This window comes from Bos indicus x Bos taurus, chromosome 20 (genome assembly GCF_003369695.1).
Source record: "Bos indicus x Bos taurus breed Angus x Brahman F1 hybrid chromosome 20, Bos_hybrid_MaternalHap_v2.0, whole genome shotgun sequence".
Classification (NCBI taxonomy): domain Eukaryota; kingdom Metazoa; phylum Chordata; class Mammalia; order Artiodactyla; family Bovidae; genus Bos; species Bos indicus x Bos taurus.
In genome coordinates this window covers 12494706-12514844 of record NC_040095.1, presented here as the reverse complement: position 1 = coordinate 12514844, position 20139 = coordinate 12494706, and the positions used below count along the sequence as shown (strand labels likewise).

The window sequence follows — 20139 nt, the reverse complement described above, 5'->3', positions numbered from 1 at the left end:
GTGTTTGCTTACCTTTTTTTTTAAACCCATTAACACATCTGACTTGCCTTCTGATTTGATGCAGCCCCGTAAAATGCCCATATCTAATTTGTGGCGCAGAAGTTAAACATCTGTGATGCAGGAAGTGTCAGCAAATTTTTATTTTAAATCTGTTTGTCAAAGATGCAGAAGCTGTGAGTTAGTCTGTGCTGGCACACTTAAAATAATAAACAGCACAATAGATTTCTGCTAGAAAAATATAAATATGTTGTCTCACTTGCCATACAGATATAAAATTGCATTTTCATTGAAATCTGCACAACCTTGATCACCTCATTGATGCTGGACTCCTTCCAGGAGGAGACTGCAGGGGAGACCTGTGCCCAGTTCTGAGGAGTCGCTCTTCCCCTTAAACCCTGGAGATGCGTCACACAAGGGAAGCTGTTTCCTAGGTTGATAAATGAATGAAAACATGACATTTCTGAAGCGATTTGAGTACTCTCTCCATCAGTTCTTGCTCTAAAATTACACACTGATTTTTTAACTAACAAGTGCTCACTTAGAAAACTTAGAGGGCTCCTACAACCTTCTTCCTAGACATGGCTTTTTATACAACAGAGATACAAAGAGTATTTGCCCAATGCTACTGATTTGTCCCCATCTCCACTCTGGCATTTAGCCCCCCTCATCTGTGTGGAATATTTTAGTGGCATCCACACTTTTTTCTACTTAATCCTCCTCTCTCTAGCATTCTGGCACTGCACAGCTCAGATGCCTGTGGCTCTGTGTTCCAGGCCCAGAAACTTGGTTTTAACCCCCAACTTCACTGTCACCTTTCGTTCTGGTTGTGCCGCTTCCTTGTTATCCCTTTTGGCTTTGGCACGTATCGTTTCACATTACAGTTTTTCTTTCTTTCGATTTTGATGTTTCATCCACATTAACAGGAGATACTTCAAAGTTACTTTCTAAAGTACAAACTCAGTTGTATCTACTGTTCCATCTATAATTTGAAAGGCTGAGCTGTGCCACCAATTTTAGGACGTTGCCAGTGCTGATGATGACACACAGGTCAGCTCAACACAGGGGGTTCCCTGCATTTTGTTTTGGTACCGGGGCCATAACCCCTCAGTCTAGCCTCTACCCTTGTACGTGACACTGTGGATCTGAAATAGCTTATTTTGTACCTGAGGAGCTTGAGGCAGTAGAATAGAGGATCACTCTTCAATGTCATTGACAATGACAATAGAAATTCACTTTGAACATTTTGTTTACCTTGAAATGTAAAACTACTCTTAGGTAGACATAGCTTATTTCATATTCATTCATGGAGAAAGCTAGTTCTGCAGTCTTTGAGTAAATTCAGTTTCTTACCACTGCAGAGAATGGTTATAATGAAAAGTCTTATCACTGATTTTATTAAGGGCACATTTAATGTATATAATTTTATTTATTTGGGGACCTTATAACAGACAAACTGTGCAGAACAGCTTTTGAATGTTCTCTCATGAGACATTTCTGTTTTTCTTCAGGAAAGTTTATTCCATAGATCCTGCAGCATGGACTCTTACACTAGCGTATTTTACACTCTGTAGAGGCAATTCAAAATTTTCCCATCTGATTTATCAATAACATGAAGTGTTTCTGATTCCTGTTTCAGAAATCGAAATCCTGGATTGAGACAGCAAATATATTAATATTTCAGAAATTAATGGTTACTAATTTATTCAGAAATTTCTCATATTTAGAGAGCCTATGCATGGCTTTCTGATTTCTGAGAAATTGAGTGTGTTTTTTTCATTCCTTTTTTCCCCCCCCCAATTTTACTGTAGAATTAGGTTCATAGACACTTTATAGCACATATGATAACATGTCTCTGCGTGGAGGCAGAGTGGCTCCATTGTCTTTTCATGCCTATTTTAGGACCAGAAGAAAAAGATAAGGCTGTGCTTAGACTAGATGACAGCTCTATCAGTGGGCACTCAGGAGGGCTTTCCAGTGAGCTGCTAAGTTAGAGTACAGTATGTTGAAGAGCAGCAGAATCTGAATGTGCTCTGAATGTATAAGGAAATCAGTTCCTTAGTCTACTGAGTACTGGCACCAAGCCCAAGCGTGGTTTTAGAAGATATAAAATGTTCCTCCTTTGAAACATTTTATTAAACAAATTGGAGCATTGTGAGCAACAACTGACATTTTGGTTTGCATCAAATACAGCCAAGTCTCAATTATCCACATAATGGGAAGCTAGGATGGCGTTAAGAATTTGGTAAGCCTGAATCTGATGTTAGCCACGGCTGCCACGTCTCTGTTCAGTGAAGAGCACAGCCAGCTTGAATTAGCCAGTGTGCAGCTCAGTTCCAAAAACTCTTTGCCTAAGGTAAGAACATGAACAGTGTAGAGTCATGGACCAAAGGACAGGCAGAAGAATGTTCTTGAAGAAACTCATTGTAATGTAGCAGGAGTTTTCAGGGCTCACTTCAGCTTAAGAGTCGGTACTAGAATACTCAGCTAATTCTTATTTTGGTTTTGCCATGTGAAAGTAATTGGAAATCAACTAGTATTTACTTCATATCTTGATAGATCTCTTGGCAGAATTGTTGCAAGTAAATGAGTTGACTAATTTGTTCCCTTTCCTCTCTAAAAGAGAAGAGCCATGAGGCTAAAGGAAAAAAAAGGTAAAGGGACTCTAAGCTTGGGCCCCCATGCTGAATATTTGAGAATTGGCTGCTGAGTGTGCTTGAGGGCTTGGATGGGTTGATGGGAGTAGGAGTTACAATGGTCCATTGATAGATGAATTTGAAGGAAAAAAAGAAAACCTCTTGGAGAATAAAATACTTTATAACCATATATGAGAAAATTTGAAGTTCCTTATTATGAACATAAGCATAAGAACACATTTTACTATGAGACTTAGACAACATATTGCTGAGTATTTTTCATTAAAACGTGCTTAAAAATATAACTTCCTATATGGAAATATTTGTTGCTTTGTTTTTTTAAAAATGGCAATATTTAACCTGAATTTTCATCTCTATTCTGGTGACTACTTCTCGATGGTTTTGATACAGACTTACCATTAATTCTTACTTGGAAATAGAATACACGCAATATAAAAAAAATCGCCGACTTTTCTTTGCAAAAAATCACATGTCGAACATATCTGCCAAGTTGCTCTGCAACAAAAGGCATAAATAAAAATGGCAGCAGCAGTTTTGAGAATGTAAATTTCAGCAGGCACCATTGTGCTTGTTCTCTGCTTTAGAGCTGAGAAGGGGCGCGTGATTAGATGGTTACCTAGCGGTACCGATAGGCATGCCGTGATGATTCTGGCCTAAAGGGAACAAAAGTCCCTTCACTGAGCTATGCTATTTTTACTGCCATCATTTCTCCCACTTGGAATGACATTATTTTAACTTTCAGTCTCACTCCAAGGAGCCTGAGTCCAACCCCGTCCAGCCCAGGCAGTCCCTGTAGTCCTCTCTTCGCATTTCACTTCTGGAGGTAAGCGTGCTCCAGTGCCTGCCTGGGGCTGCTTTGTCTTGCCTTCCCATCCCCCGTATCCCACCATGAGTATCTGGACATTGTGGACCACAATTTGCAATAAAGTTTTTTTTTTTCCCTTAACTATTGTCTTCATGTTAACATATGAAATGAGGAAACTGGTTGAGCTGTTTACCTGATGACTTTACAGAAGCACTGAGAAAATGTACCTTGCTTATTCCACTGGGCGTATGTTACTCATGTTTCACTTAATGTCCAGTGATTAGCAGTTTGTTTGACTCCTGTGTGTATGTTACATGTGGCTTTCCTTAGGAAATGGTCTGCACTGAAAGTCATGAATTTTGATTCATCTTTTATAATAATACTATTTATTACAGTTTCTAGGAAACATTTTCTAATATACATTAGAAATTATTTTATGTATGCTATACATTATTTTATGTCATGTTATTTCCAGGACAAAGTACTTGACTTGTCTAAAACCATTAGTATTTTTGAATCTTTAGAATCCTCACGTATATACCCCCACCCTCTTACTCATAGGCTGATATAAATTCATTCTTCTCTTCTCTGGAGAGAAACATCTTCAAGGAACTCTACTTGCATTTTAGCCCAGCTTATCACCAGAGTACATAATAGAAAATGTTGTTAGCATTGTATGTATAGTGCATACAATCTATTAGGATTTCCGTGAATTCAGTGTCTGTGAATAGAATTCGTCTCGCTGGATCTAATCACAACCCAACTTCCCCTTACCCATTTTTTAAAAAGTATATATATAATTTTCTTTCCATGCCGCATGTGGGATCTTAGTTCCCTGACCGGGTATTGAACCTGTGCCTGCTGTATTGGGATCATGAAGTCTTAACCACTGGATCACCAGAGAAGTCCCCCCTGCCACCCATTTTTTTTAATCCTAAAGTAGAAGGTAGAAGCACACTCTCAGTTGATGCAAAGAGTGACTCAAATTATTTTCTATTAATGAATGCTTTTTATTTCTTATATGCAAATGAATGAAAAATTTGCCATGCGTGGCCAGTTCCTTAAAAATACTACTCTTTGTGACCCCATGGACTGTAGTGTGCCAGGCTCCTCCATGGGATTCTCCAGGCAAGAATACTGGAGGGGGTAGCCATTCCCTTCTCCAAGGGATCTTCCTGACCCCGGAATTAAACCCGGGTCTCTTGCATTGTGGGCAGATTCTTTACCTTCTGAGCCACCAGGGAAGACCCATCAGTGGAACAATTTAGTGTGTTTCTCTCATTTTTCTACAATAAGACTGAATCAAAATTTGAAGAATTGACTGCAGAAATGAGTGAAAGACTTTGAACTTTGGTTCTACTCTTCTGCTGATGGGATTATATTTATTATTGTCAAAGTGACTTTCAATATGAAAGTTTCATATAATAACTTTTATAAAGTATCCCCTGAACATAATAGGTCCTAAAGCATAGGAATGATTTTCTCACAATCCAAAGAATTCCATTGCTCTTGTAATTTGTCTATTTTGATGATCCAACCACAAGTAACTGGACTGTCTTCTGACCTTTTTTTCCCTCAATGTAGCATGCCTTTATTAAATACCCACATGTCCTTTTCCTTCCTAAAAACAATAGGCTACTTGAAATAAAGTTGCTATCAATAGTGGAGGAGAGAAATTCTGAATAAAACACTGTGGTAGTGCAGAGGAGGATGAGGTTCTGAAAACTGATTTTGGAGAGAGACGTAGAGATGTCTTTGGAACTGGTGATATTTGAGCTGGACCATGAAAAACTGGAGGGTTTTAATGAGGAGAGTTAGCAGTGAAGGTCAAAACTAAACAAAGAATAAAACAGCAAGAAGGTAAGAGAGTGTGGCACATTGAAGAAATGGGTTTATGGCAAGAAGATAGGGTGGATGAGGTAGGAAAAAAAGCATGGACTTGTACAGAGATTGATTTGGATTTAAACATTAATTTGGGACTATGCTATGTAAAGTCCTAAATACTCAGCTGAAACGTTTGACTTTCATTTTGCAAGCATTTCAGGGTATTAGAAGATTTTTTCTGAATAAAAAAATGACTGAAAAAATTTACCAATCTCCCAATCTGTTTACCAATCTATTCTTTAAGAATAGATAGGACTTTAGTTAGAAGCTCCAGAGAAGGTGCTGGTATGGTAACAGGTCCTGGATAAGGACAATTGCAGTCAATTAAATTAAAATTTGCAGAGTACTTGATAGTTGACAGAATGTTTTCTATCTCTTTCAATTTAATCCACCTGACACTAGGCAGGAAGGAATATTGCTTCTGTTTACAGATGAAGATGCTAACACATTTAGATATTTAAGTGGCTTAACTAGCCTTGGATTCAAAATGAAGTCTCAAATCTTTCCACTGTGACTAATTGAAGACACGCGCATTGCAATGGGCTCGCTCATATGGGGCTTTAATCGTCCAGTTTACATGGACTTTGTGACCTCCTTTAGTGATTTCTATTTCCCCAGTGCCTTTCTCAATTCATGGGATGTAGTAAGCATTTGCAAAGTGTTTATTAAAGAATGAATGAGTGAACTGGAAATAGAAGGTGTATTGGTTACGGTCCTGCTCACAAATCAACCACCAGACAATTGGTTTAGATAAAATGGAATTGTATTTTTCACTCACAGGCCGAAAGTGTGGAGAGGATCCACTCTACATAGTCATTTAGTAATCCAGAGGGTTCTTCAACACATGGGCTTTAGAGTTGCCCTGCGTATCATTCCAGGTGGTAGAAAACGAAAAGATCACAGGAGATGGTGTGATGCTGGACCTGAGAGTGGCAGGCATTACTCTCACTCCCATTCCGTGCTTGGAATTTGGAGTTCTACTATGCCTAATGACAAGGATGACTGGAAAATACAGCTTCCTTGCATCTAGGAAACAGAGGAAGTGAGTTTGGGAAATAGCAGTCTTTGCCACAGAAGGTGGTGAAAGAAAGGTGATGAAAGAAACACCACAGTAAGTGTTCAATAGATAGTTCTGAATGAATTTACACGGAGATTTTTAGCATTAATTGAGCAGAAACCAAGAGAGCAGAGTTGGAGAGGGAGAAAAATTAGTCATGATTGAGTTTAGTCCTGAACACACTGAGTCATCTCTAAGTAGAGATTTCTGGTTGATTGCTTGGAGTTGGCTGTCTCTAATAATGTGCCCCCAGATTATGGTCTAATGTAAATCAGAGTCTGTCTAGTCAAAGCTATGATCTTTCCAGTCGTCATATATGGATGTGAGAGTTGGACCATAAAGAAAGCTGAGTGCCGAAGAATTGATGCTTTTGAACTGTGGTGTTGGAGAAGACTCTTGAGAGTCCCTTGGACTGCAAGGAGATCCAACCAGTCCATCCTAAAGGAAATCAGTCCCGAATATTCATTGGAGGGACTGATGCTGAAGCTCCAATACTTTGGCCACCTGATGTGAAGAACTGATTCATTGGAAAAGACCCTGATGCTGGGAAAGATTGAAGGCAGGAGGAGAAGGGGAGGACAGAGGATGAGATGGTTGGATGGCATCACCAACTCGATGGACATGAGTTTGAGCAAGCTCCGGGAGTTGGCCTGTCGTGCTGCAGTCCGTGGGGTCGCAAAGAATTGGACATGACAGAGTGACTGAACTGAACTGAGATTTTGGAATCCCTGAGATTCCAAATAGATTCGTGCTGTTACCACAGAAAAGCATTTATTGTATCTGCATAGAATTGTTTTTTCTTCCGCTGATTGTGATGGATCAGATTTCTTCTTTGTTCCTTTTCAATGAGTGGGCGTCGAAGTTCCAGGGAGAGCGTGGTGGTGAGCATTGTCGGTTTCTGTGCCCTTTGGAGGTGCTGACACACACAGCTTCTCAGTGCTGCAGTGGAAGATGCTGTTCCTTTCATGGTGAAGCCCCGGAGGCAGGCTACGTTGGGACGGGAGTTAGCGTTAGTCTCCATGGACTTCCTGAAAGTTGCCTGAAAATGAGAGAAGCACAGCTTCTGGGGCAGCTGAGCTGCTAACCAAAATGTAAGTTTAGCTGAGTATGTCTTGGGGATGTACCCTTGCGCTGCTGCAGGAGGCTATAGCATGGCACACTTTGGCTCCCTATGCGGGGAAGAATTTTCCAAGACAGCCTCACAGTGTAGAATGGATCCTCTCATCAGACCGTCAGTTTCATGCTGCTGGAAATCTCCCAGAAGGCCACTTAATTGGAAAGATGTAGAACAGAGAATTCAAGCATGTTATTCCCAAAGGCCCTTTCATCTTGAAATGCTGATGCCCTTATTGTCTCACAACAGGGCTGGAGAGAGATGGGCAAATGACACAATTTGTCCACAAGCTTTAAAAAAAAAATGGCCCAAATATCTGTTTATCTATACCAATGTGATAGAAAACATTAAAAAATCCTAAGTGGAATTTATATATGCCTTCACTTTCCCTCTTCTGGGACAACTATAACTGCTCAGAATTTCTGCAATCCCCAAGACTTAGCACACTTACCTTAATTTAGTAGCAGTTGATATAATGAGAACACCAGTGCCTCATGAGTCATGTGAATGTGACCTAGGCCAGCTCATAATCTGGACCGTGATTGTTAGATAGCAAGATTCCAGGATTTCCTCATTTTACATTTTCAGGATCTCTCACGGCACCTGGTAGGCCTCACCCTCAATAGTGACTAGTAAATAGGGGAAGGCTGGCTACCGTAACTCAGGGACCACATTGCTGTCGAAAGGAAAATGTTGTTTTGCATTTTAATTGCACGGTCCAACTTCTGAGTGGAGGGCATCCCTTAGGGCATCTGTTGCACTTCCTACATCCCTCCTATTTTACTTCTTGCATCCTTCTGTTCACCTCCCCATTTGGTTCCTGGAGTCTCATGGTGGTGGCGGACACACAGCTAAGCTGGAGATGGCAATGGAGTGGCTGTTCCAGTTCTTCTCATCTCTCCAAAATCTCACTCCCTGTTTCAGCTGGGACTGAAGCCACACATGCCCCATGGCTGGTAGGATTCAGTGCTAGTTTCAGAGAAAGCTATTGCCAGTGTGCCATCAACTTCCTGAGGATGAGGATTTTTTCCCGCCACAGATGTATCCACGGACCCTAAAATAGCTCCTGGCATATATAGTAGAGGCGCCATAAATATGTATGGATGGAATGAATGTTTCTCCCGGGGAATCCAGCCTGTCCTGATGTTTTCACCTGTGCTCACAACAGGGCACACCCTTCCTCTTACGTGTGCTTTGCAATTGGTGCTGACACTTTGAGAGGTGGGGCATGCATTTTGATGATTCCATAAATATTAAATTATAACCTTCAAAATTTAAAAACTGACCAGGTATTAATGATAAATAAAGTAAGGTTCAAGGAGGGAGTAGAAAGGGCTTATTACAGAAAAGTTAACGTCAGAGTCTATTAGTGAACGTGCCTGGCTATGGAGAGGGGCAGAGAAAATGGTCTAGAGGTCACAACAGATGACGTGCTGAAGAGCTAAGTCACTTTGATGAAAGGGAGTTAAATGTAAGCTCTGCGGAATGGAAGCTTGTCTGATTTGCTCCTGCCATCTCCCTGGCACCTGTAAGAGCACTTGTTACAGGGCAGATACTTCATAAAATCAATTTGTGTGAGTGTTAGTGTGAAAGTATTAGTCGCTCAGTCATGTCTGACTCTTTGCAACCCCATGGACTGTAGCCGCCCAGGCTCCTCTGTCCATGGGATTCTTCAGGCAAGAATACTAGAGTGGGTTGCCATGCCCTTCTCCGGGGTATTTTCCTGACCCGGGGATCGAACCTGATTCTCCCGTGTTGCAGGCAGATTCTTTATCGTCTGAGCCACCAGGGAAGCCCTAAAATCAATTAGCTTTTGTCATTGAAGGTACTTTGAAGCAGCAAACAAGTTCTAACTGGGGACTTTGGGGGCAGCATTTTAAAAACAAAAGCCCTCCAGTGAGTTAGTGTTCCCTAGTGGTGTGAGTCTAGTCTAGCCTAGAGCTGGGCCCCTGCTGCCAGTTTCCTATGGGGCTCCTATTCCCCAGTGTGCAGCAGACCCCACCTGGCTGGCTCCCTTCATTCCCATTACCTGACCAGCCCTGGAGGAGTCGGATTTTGGGACCCAGTAGACTAGCAGCATGGTGCCTGATCTTGGCCACTGCTCTCACCACACACAAGATTTGAGACTTCGGGCAAGTGATAAATCATGAACTTCATGGACCTTCATTGTCTTCACCTACCTCACCCAAGAATAAGAATAGTAGCTTATAGGTATTTAGGGGGATATATTTCTATTAGCAAGAACAGGACCTGTGATGGTCCTAAAGGCCATGGGAAGGCCAAGTAGACATACTTTAGCAGAAAAGGGCATCAGGGACAATGGGCACCTAATGCAATTTTGCCAAGAGCTTGTCCGTTTGTCCTGCTGCTGCTAGAAAGGTGGCTAGGTGTCCGCAGCTCCCTGAATCCCCCATCACTCCACTCGTTGCCATGGTGAGGGGCAGGCATAATAAGCATTTACTAAATACATGGCAGCATGCTGTGAATATGTCTCCTTTTTCAAATGTCTTCTTTTTAAATTTTTATTGAAATATAATTGATTTATAGTGTGTTATTTTCAGATATATAGTAAAATGCTTCAGATATATATATATTCTTTTTTTTTTAACATTCTCTACCATTATAGGTTATTACAAGATATTGAGTATAGTACTATACTTAATATCTTGTGCTATACTGTAGGTCTTCATTGATTATCTATTTTATATATAGTAGTCTGTATATTTTAATCCCAAACTTCTAATTTATCCCTCTCCCCTGCCTCCCTCTGTTTTCTATGTCTCTGAAGAAAAGGGAACCTGCCTACACTGTTGGTGGGAATATAAATTAGTGTAGCTACCACAGAGAACAGTATGTGTGTGCCTGTGCGTACTCAGTCGCTCAGTCGTGTCCAACTCTCTGCAGCTCCATGGACTGCAGCCCACCAGGCTCTTCTGCCTGTGGAATTTTCCTGGCAAGAATACTGGAGAGGGGTACCATTTCCTCTCCAGAGGATCTTCCCGACCCAGTGACCTAACCTGTGTCTCTTGTGTCTCCTGCATTGACAGGCAGATTCCTTATCACTAGTGCCACCTGAGAAGCCTGGAGAACAGTATGGAGGTTCTTTTAAAAAATTACAAATAGAACTACCGTATGATCTAGCAATCCCACTCCTGGACATATATCAGGAGGAAAACATACTGTGAAAAGATACATGCGCCCCAGTGTTCAGAAGCAGCACTGTTTACAATAGCCAATGTATGGAAGCAACCTAAGTGTCCGTCAATAGATGAATGGATGAAGAAGATGTGGTACATATGTGGAATGGAATATTACTCAGCTATAAAAAGGATGAATCAATACCATTTGCAGCAACATGGATAGACCTAGAGATTTTCATACCAAGTGAAATAAATGAGGCAGAGAAAGACAAATATCATATGATATCACTAATTGGTAGAATCTAAAGTAGGATACAAACGGACTTATTTGTGTCTCCTTTTCAAGGGACACCTGTAAGTGTGGGGAAGTCACCTGACTGATAAAGCCGTTTAGTTTCACTGAGTTTGTAGGATGAGTAGGCCCATTTGTCTTTTCCATTGTTTCTTCTATGTCTGCCCCCACCACCCCCCGCCACTTCACTTTGTGAAGAATATTGAAAAAAAAAAATCTGAAGGAGCTGGTACCAGATGGCAATTTTTTCATAGTCTGCAGACACCAGTTCCAGTGCTTTTGTGAATGTGATGGTTTAATGAACTGCCTTATGCATCCCGAGTTTTATTTCTGAATTGCTGTGTAGGCCCAGGTCTGTTTAGTACCGGCACTGTGTGGAATGGCTCTGCGAAGCGGAGACGAGCATGACTGAACACTTGGCTGGCCCTGTAGGTGCGGTCCGGGCAGACGTCGGAAGGTTGGGGTCTCAGGTGTCAGCGGTGGCGGGGGAGGCGTGGACAGGCCAGTTAGTGCTTCACTCGGCTACTGTGGTTTCTGCAGGTGCTGGCAGCTGGCAGCTTCTGTCTCCTGTAAGAAGGGAGAATGAGAGGGTGTGTGTGGTGGTCCAGTGAGGAGCGGGGAGGGGGCAGAGAGTAGACCGCAATGGGGAAGGGGGATGGAGTAAACTTATTGCAGTTACCGGGCCTGGGGCGTGAGGTTTTAGGAGGTCAGATGGCAAACAGAGCTTTCAGGTCCCGGGAACATGTTATCCTCTCAAAGCCTTTGCTCCTGCAGGCCTAGGTGCCCCTGTGGCCAGGCCATGAGAGCCGTTCAGGGGCCTTGGTTTCTGACATAATGATTCTCCTTTTTTGTTATGCGTTCACTTTTTCATGCTAACTTTTCTCTTTGGCTTACTGCTTTGAGCAGGAGGCTCAAATCGCTTAAATATCTGCATGTGGGGTGGCTTAGTTTCACTGAGAGCTTGCTACCTGCCCGGGGCTATTCTTAGTGCTCCCCTATTAACTCCTGTTAATAGGGGAGCTCCTCCTCACAGCAGGCCTGTGAGGCCAGGAAGACAGTTTGACAGAAGTGAAAACTGAGACTCAGAGAAACAAACTTATCTGTAATGACCACACATCTCAGTCTGCCTAGGTGCCGTTCGGTTGATGCCTGCTGTCCCGTTGTCATTAGTAAAAGGGCCCCCCTTTCACTTTCACACCCCCCAAGTTTGAATAGTAAATTACACCCACAATGTCTGGAAAGTGGCTTGATCCTGTTAAAATTCAGGCCTCTGGGGGAAGAGCCCTCACTCTTATTCTGTGGCATAAAGTCGAAGTGTCTACACTTGAACACACTTCAGTTCCTAGTCATTTCAAGTTTTGCATTCCGAACAGAATATGATATTTACAGGGAAGTGATTTTGTTGCTCTGTCTGAACCTCAGGGCTTCCCTGGTGGCTCAGATGGTAAAAAAAAAAAAAAAAAAAAAAAAATCTGCCTGCAATGCAGGAGACCTGGGTTTGATCCCTGGGTAGGGAAGATCCTCTGGAAAAGGGAATGGCTACCCACTCCAGTATTCTTGCCTGGAGAATGCCATGGATAGAGGAGCCTGGCTGGCCTAAAGTCTGTAGGGTTGCAAAGAGTCAGACAAGACTGGGCAACTAAAGTGGGCTTCCCTGGTGTTTTGGGTCACCATACAAGTGAATTTTTTAGTCCTCTGTTGAGAGTGTGGTTGTGGGGCTGGGGAACGTGTTTTGAATTGTGGTGCCCTATATTTCTCTTTTCAAAAAAGTTTTATTTTAGACAGAGCCCAAGTGACACAATGAAGGTTAAATTGCTTTCATTTGGAAATCAGGCCATAGGCCCCCGAGGCACTCATTGCTGCCGCTGCTGTATCCTCAGCAGTCTGTACCCAGTTTTCTCGGCCAGGGCTGGCTTGCTGCAGCCCTGGGCTGAGAGTGTGTCCACGTTGCTGTGATGGTCTCACACTTTTTGAGCCCTATTAGAAGACCTGCCTCTTCAGGCCTGAAGTAGGAGCTCCACCTGAAGTGCAAGGAGCCTGGAAACTTCCTTTGTACCACCCACACTGAGAGACTCATTTGGCTTTCATCAATCAGGAGTATTTATTGTTACATAGTTTTTCTGTACCAAATATTGTGTCTTCACTTAACCAAATTTTGATTTTTGGTTCTGGAATATCTTAAAATTATTCAATGTAACGTTTAGCAGTTATCTCTCAGTTATTAGATCATCTAATGAAAAAAAATACTTTGCTGTGTGTATATGGGGTAGGGTGGCATGGGGTTCTACCGTATATTCCATTTGGTTACTGCATCGCTTTGAGACTAGGAAAAAACATCTCACATCACTTAAAAAACTTATTCCTACACTTAAATGTGGCTACAGCCATTAACACCCACCCTATTGAAAAGAGAATTAAGTTGTGATATTCTTTGAAAGTAAAAGATGGCAATGAGAATGTGAAGCTCAGAGGTGTCTGAGCAAGAGGAGTGATACAAATGCAGAATTTAAGACAAAAAATTATCAAGTTTCTCCAGCAGTAACATGGGGATAATAATACCTCTTGGAGGTGTTATAAGAATTAATTAGATGCCATTTGTGAAGAGTTCCAACCTGAGCATTCTGTTTTATTATTATTATTAGCTTCGTATTGTTCTTGGAAACCCAGCATTCAAAATGATCTGCAAAACCCGACCTTTGTTATCAAGGATGTTGCATATGCTAATGGAACGTGCCGATGGTGAGATATTATGAAAATGGGACAGCTGTCCTCATGATCTCAGGTGAAGAGGAAATGAGCTAAATTTCATGGACTGTATGCTTTTCTACTACTATTTCCATGACAGTATGCTCAGGTGAGCTCTTCCTGGATCCATTTAATGAAACAGTATGGGGATACTCCAAAGCGAGAGAACATTCATTTTCCTGCAGTGGTACTGGAATTGTTTTTCTTCTCCTCTTCATGTAAAATATCAGCTTGGCTCTAAAGTTCAGAGTCAGAAGTCATATCCCTGGATTTCTAAGCAGCCTCCTAACTTATCTCCCCTCCCCGATCCCCCACCCACCCATCCTCACTTCTGTTCACCGCCTGCCCTCCTGTGCTCATTCTTGGTCCAGAGCTCAAAGTGGTCTTTGCTGTATCCGCCCTTCCACTGCTCAGAGCCTGTCCGTGGCTGCCCTGCCATGTTCCATGACCCCTTCCTGCTGTCTCTCACTCCTTTCCTTCTGGTCACATTGGATTCTGATTTTTCTTGACCACTCCAAGAATGTTTGTGTCACAACCTTATTGTTTCCTGTTCCTGAAATACTCTCACCTCCCTTTCACTTAAAAAAAAAATAAACAAAACTCCAAATCTACAAAAAGAGTTGAAAGAATAGTACAGTCAACACCCATGTTCACCTTAATTCACTGATTAACACTTTCCACATTTGCTTTATCTTCCTGCCTTTTTCCTTTTTAGCCCGTATAAATATTAAATGACTGTTTTTGTTTGTTTGTTCATTGAACCATTTTAGAGTAATTTGCAAACATTCAGACATTTCACCCCAAAATACTCCAACATTTATCTCCTGAGGACACGTGCTTTCTCCTTCATAACCGTAACATCATTACATCATTATTATACTCCCAAGTTGAACCTGATTATAGTAATATCTGATATGCAGTCCATCTCAAATTTCTCCAATTATCCCCCCCAAAGTTCTTTAGAGTTGCATTTTTAAACTCCAGAATCTAGTTTAAAATTACATGTTTCATTTAGTTGCCATGTCTCTTTAGTCTACTTTAGAACAGTTTAGTTTTTTCTTTCGTCTTTTCATAACATTGACATTTATCAGGAATATAGGACAACTGTTTTGTTGACTATCCCACAATCTCAATTTATCTGATGGTTTCTTGGTCATTAGATTCGGGTTAAACATACTTGAGAAGACCAGGTGAAGATGTCTTACTCATAGCATCATACTGCAAAGCCCCAAATCTGGTGCCTGCCAAACTTTTCCCTTGCAGGTTTATGCTTTTGCTTTATTAAGTAATCTCTGGAGCACCGTTTTCAGATAATATGAATATCTCAACAAAATTTTACCCAGTAGTTTTTGCATTCATTGGTGACCTGGCTTGAATCAGTTACTTTGTTGCTATCTGTCAAGTGGCAGTTTTCTAATTCTGTTACTAGCTAGTGTTTTTCTGTTACAGAAGAAATTTTCCTCCTTTCTCCCCATTTTTAGGAATGTTAGTATTGATTCATGCATATTTTTAAAGAATAAAATAGATAACCTGTATTTGGTGTATAAGGATCCATGACCAGTATTCCTCTTTTTGTTGATCATGTTGTCCCAAAATCCATCAGTGGGAGGTCTTTCCAGCTGACTCCTGGGTCCTTAAGACATGATCTTACTGGTTTTTGAGCACTGCATTTTCTGGCACATCAAGTTATTCTAGCTGATCAGGACAGCTAGAGGAGACTCTCCCTCCTGTTCCTCAGTCATCTGATCTCTTTCACTCAGTGTCCGAACTAAATGTCACTGCGGCAGAGAGGCCTTCCCTGCCCCTCTAGGAGAAGTGTGTCCCCTACCCCCAATCCAAACCTGCTTCCTGATGTTTCCTTTGGTGTGTGCTAGTTGCTCAGTTGTGTCCAACTCTTTGTGATGTGGTAGACTGCAGCCCGCCAGGCTCCTCTGTCCATGGGATTCTCCAGGCAAGAATACTGGAGCGGGTTGCCGTTTCCTTCTCTAGGGGATCTTCTCAACCCAGGGATCGAACCCAGGTCTCCCACATGGCAGGCAGATTCTTCATGGTCTGAGCCACTGGGGAAGCATATCCCCATTCAATATTTGTTTGTTTACTTGTAGTTTATTTTCCCAACTAGCACGAAATTTTTAAATTGACAACAATTCACCTGTTTTGCTCATGACTGGGTCCCTAGTATCTGGCCCATAGTGTGTCCTCAGCAAATAGTTGTAGAAAAAATTGAGTGAGTGGATTTACCACCCCATCTTAAGGTTTCGTCAAGCTCTTTCAGATTAGCTGCTGCCTTTCTTTCCTTTGCATTGAGATGAATCCGGTTGCGTGGAGTTCACACTCATTTGTCCGGCATGTATGGCAATTTTACTTCTAGCCATTCTCCTGCCTTTGTGTTCAGGTGACAGTTCGGAACAGTTTTTGCTAACAGTGCATCACGTGACCCTCAGTGCGAGGCCCTTGGCTGTAACAGTGGAAGCATCTACCATGCAGTTCCTCCTTCCCCAGCTTCTCTGATCAGGCAATCTGGGTACTTTAGAAATAAAAAATGAAACACTTGACACTCTGTTAGAATTTTTACATGGGCTCCAATGCTGGGAACTAAAAATTAAGTAGAATAAGGGCTTTATTTTCTATATGAACAAATAACACCTTAAAAACCATCATGGAGTATAAGAGTTGTTCTTAGCCTCCAAGGATTTCAGTCCTAGTTGTGTTGATGAGAATTAAGAATAGAATATGGAAGTTTTCAACTATTATCTCCTCAAGTATTTTATCATGCCCTTTCCTTTTGTCTTCTCCTTCTGGGATGCCTGTGATTTGAATGGGGGGTTGTTTAACATTGTCCCAGGGGTCTCTAAGGCAATCCTGTTGCTGGCATATACCCTGAGGAAACCAGAATTGAAAGAGACACATGTACCCCAATGTTCATTACAGCACTATTTACAATAGCTAGGACATGGAAGCAACCTAGGTGTCCATCAGCAGATGAATGGACAAAGAAGTTGTGGTACATATCCATAATGGAATATTACTCAGCTATAAAAAAAAAAAAAGAATGTACTTGAGTCAGTTCTGATGAGGAAGATGAACCTGGAGCCTATTATAGAGAGTGAAGTAAGTCAGAAAGAGAAAGACAAACACTGTATATTAACACATATATATGGGACTTAGAAAGACAGTACCAATGATCCTATGTGCGGGGCAGCAAACACAGATGTAAAGAACAGACTTTTGGACTCAATGGGAGAAGGTTCAGTTCAGTTCAGTTCAGTCACTCAGTCGTGTCCGACTCTTTACAACCCCATGAACTGCAGCATGCCAGGCCTCCCTGTCCATCACCAACTCCCAGAGTCCACTCAAACCCATGTCCATTGAGTCAGCGATGCCATCCAACCATCTCATCCTCTGTCGTCCCCTTCTCCTCCTGCCCTCAATCTTTCCCAGCATCAGGGTCTTTTCCATTGAGTCAGCTCTTCGCATCAGGTAGCCAAAGTATTGGAGTTTCAGCTTCAACATAAGTCCTTCCAATGAACACCCAGGACTGATCTCCTTTAGGATGGACTGGTTGTATCTCCTTGCAGTCCAAGGGACTCTCAAGAGTCTTATCCAACAACCACAATTCAAAAACATCAATTCTTTGGCACTCAGCTTTCTTTATAGTCCAACTCTCCCATCCATACGTGACTACTGGAAAAACCATAGCCTTGACTAGACGAACCTTTGTTGGCAAAGGGAGAAGGTTAGGGTGGGGTGAATTGAGAGAATAGCATTGAAACATGTACATTACCTTATGTAAAATAGATGGCCAGTGCAAGTTTGATGCATGAAGCAGGGCACCCAAAGCCGGTGCTCTGGGACAACCCAGAGGGATGGGGCGGGGAGGGAGGTGGAAGGGGGATTCAGGATGGGAGGATACATGTGTACCTGTGACAAATTCATATTGATGTATGCTGAAAGCCATCACAGTATTGTAAAGTAATTATCCTCCCATTAAAATTAATTAATTTTAAATAAATAAATGAATATGTGGCAAGAATTGTACTTTAACACTGAATGTATTTGATGGATGGAGAGGCCTGAATGGTGGCCCCAAAGATATCGGATCCTAATCCCTGGAACCAACAAATGTTATCTAATTTGGAAAAAGAGCCTTGGCAGCTGTGGTTCATTTTAATGATTTTGAGATCAAGAGATCATGCTGGATTATCCTATGGGTCATAAATCCTATCAACAAATGTACTAAGAGGGAGGTTTGACACACAGAGAAACTGGAAGAGGCAAGGAACAGGTTCTCCCTGGTACCTCCCGAGGGAGCATGGTCTGTTGATACCTTGATTGGGGCCAATTGATACTGATTTTTGGATTTCTGACTACAAGAACTATGAGAGAATCCATTTCCACTCTTTAAGATGACCAAGTCTGTGTTAATGGGACAGCAGCCATAGAAGCCAAATAGAACTGTAAACTATATTCTCCCACCTTTATTGTGATCCTCAAATGACCTCAAATGACCCTGTACATGGGCCCCTTTACCTCTGTTTCATAGAAGAAGGACCAAGGGCTGAAGGAGTCATATGACTCAAACCAGCTTTTCTGAGTCTTAATCCAGTGCTCCGTTCACTCCCAGCACCCTGCCTCCTCCTAGGAACGAAAGCCAGTGAACAGCACAGACCACTAGTCAAGATAGTTCATAAAAGAGACAGACCACTGTGGCTGGAGCCATTAGGGACAGACAGGAGAGAGGTACAAGCCCAAGGGCATCCTTAGGGGTAAAGATACTTAAGAGTTGGAAGATGACCAGCCTCTTCCCCGTGGCCCAGGGCACTTACTCCCTCAGCAAGTGCTGATTTAACCTCCCAGACTCTGGATGCCTTTGAGCATGTGTGCTATCTGTCTATATCTGCTTGGAGGAGAGAACCCCTTGCTATCTGGCTGATGATACGTTTTAGCCCCATCTCATGGAATCTTTGCCTCTTCAGTTCCTCTATGTGATGGCTTCCTGACACGTTACAGGCAGTGGGATCTGGGCAAGCTTGAGCAAGGCTCCAGATGAAAGCCACAGAATGACTTGCAGTTCCAGCCCACTGCAGAGTGCTTGCTTTGGCTCACTTTTTCTCCCTGGCAGCTTTTACAGTTCTCTCGTTGGAGGCCCTGCTGTGGACTGTGCTCTAGGCCTCTTGGCGTGCGTGGCTGTTCTGCCACTTACCCCGCCGATGGGGCTCTGTGTGCCCGACTTCACTCACCAGTCATTTTGCTTCTGAGAGCCAGGTGTGGTCTGGAGGAGAAGACAGTAAATGGGATTCCATCCCTCCCCTCAGGGAGCTCTCAGCCGTGTATGAAACAGCAAGGAAACAGCTTGACTGAAGTGTGGTGACACTGATGGGGCGATGAGAACTCCACATGGCTCCTCCCGCTCCCTTCCTAGGGAAATGTGCTGTGTGTTTAAAAAAGAGGGCTCTGTGGGCTCACTCCTGAGTCCAGGGAATCCTCACAGGGGGATCCGGCAGGGGCATCTGGATGGTTCACATCCCCACAGAGTAGATCCAGATATTTTGTGTGTGATGATTTATGTGCTTTGGTTTATCCATTCATTGTCCATTTCCTTTCTATAACTTAGAGCATGGTCTTGAAACCTTGAATGTATGGGCTTTTGGTTTAGCTCAGTGTGAGATAGAGTGTGGATACATTAGTGACTTATTTATCTTTGCAGCATCCACTGACCACCATCCTCAACTCATTTGCATTTATTGCCTTTTATCAGTGATGGGAGTTATAAAAGGACCTGAATTTTATAGGCATTGTGTGGAGCCCCACAGCAGCTGGAGAGCTTGAAAAGCCTCAGATCTGTGTGGCATTGGGTGACGTATGGGGTCAGCATTAGGGATCTGGGACAGATGGTCTCACCTTTGTCATTCTGGGGATCCTTTTTAATGTCAGGCTTTGTGTAGAACATCCCATACAATCCCCTGATTGAACATTATCTCTTGATTAAGCAGAAAGGTAGAAAGCAGAAAGTGACTGTGAATTTCAGGACATTTAATATTTTCTAATTTATTGATCACAACAACATCTATAGACATGTGAGGGGAAAACACTAGGCCCTCTGTGCGTGGCTTTGTTTTTTCAGGCGTTGGCAGTATTTGGACTCACAGGTCTCTCATAATAGCTTCACAGTCATGAGTCACTGTCCTCCACCTTAATGACCAATTAGGTTATACTGCAAGCTTACAGTGGCCATTGTCTCTTTCCTAAAGGAAGAAATATAATAAATTATTACAGCTATTGAAATAAGTAAGATTCCATTTGATATTACATTTTTTGTGTGAAAACAGAACTGAAAAACTTCGACAGAAAATGTATTTTATTGTTTTGTGCATACTGTCTTGATGACTGTAGCTTTGTAGTATAGTCTGAAGTCAGGAAGGTTGATTCCCCCATCTCTGTTTTTCTT

General features: G+C 42.3%; 1 protein-coding gene across 8 annotated transcripts in view; it reads left to right on the top strand.

Moving 5' to 3' along the window:
* Positions 1-20139, top strand: part of MAST4 (microtubule associated serine/threonine kinase family member 4) — a 619741-nt gene that overhangs the window by 390447 nt on the left and 209155 nt on the right. The window contains exon 2 of one of the 8 annotated variants that reach the window (XM_027519966.1): positions 3397-3477. The exons of the other annotated variants lie outside the window; for them this stretch is intronic. Within the exon in view, the coding sequence (XP_027375767.1) occupies positions 3397-3477 (81 nt within the window). The remainder of the gene's footprint in view (positions 1-3396; positions 3478-20139) is intronic. 8 annotated transcript variants of the gene reach the window in all.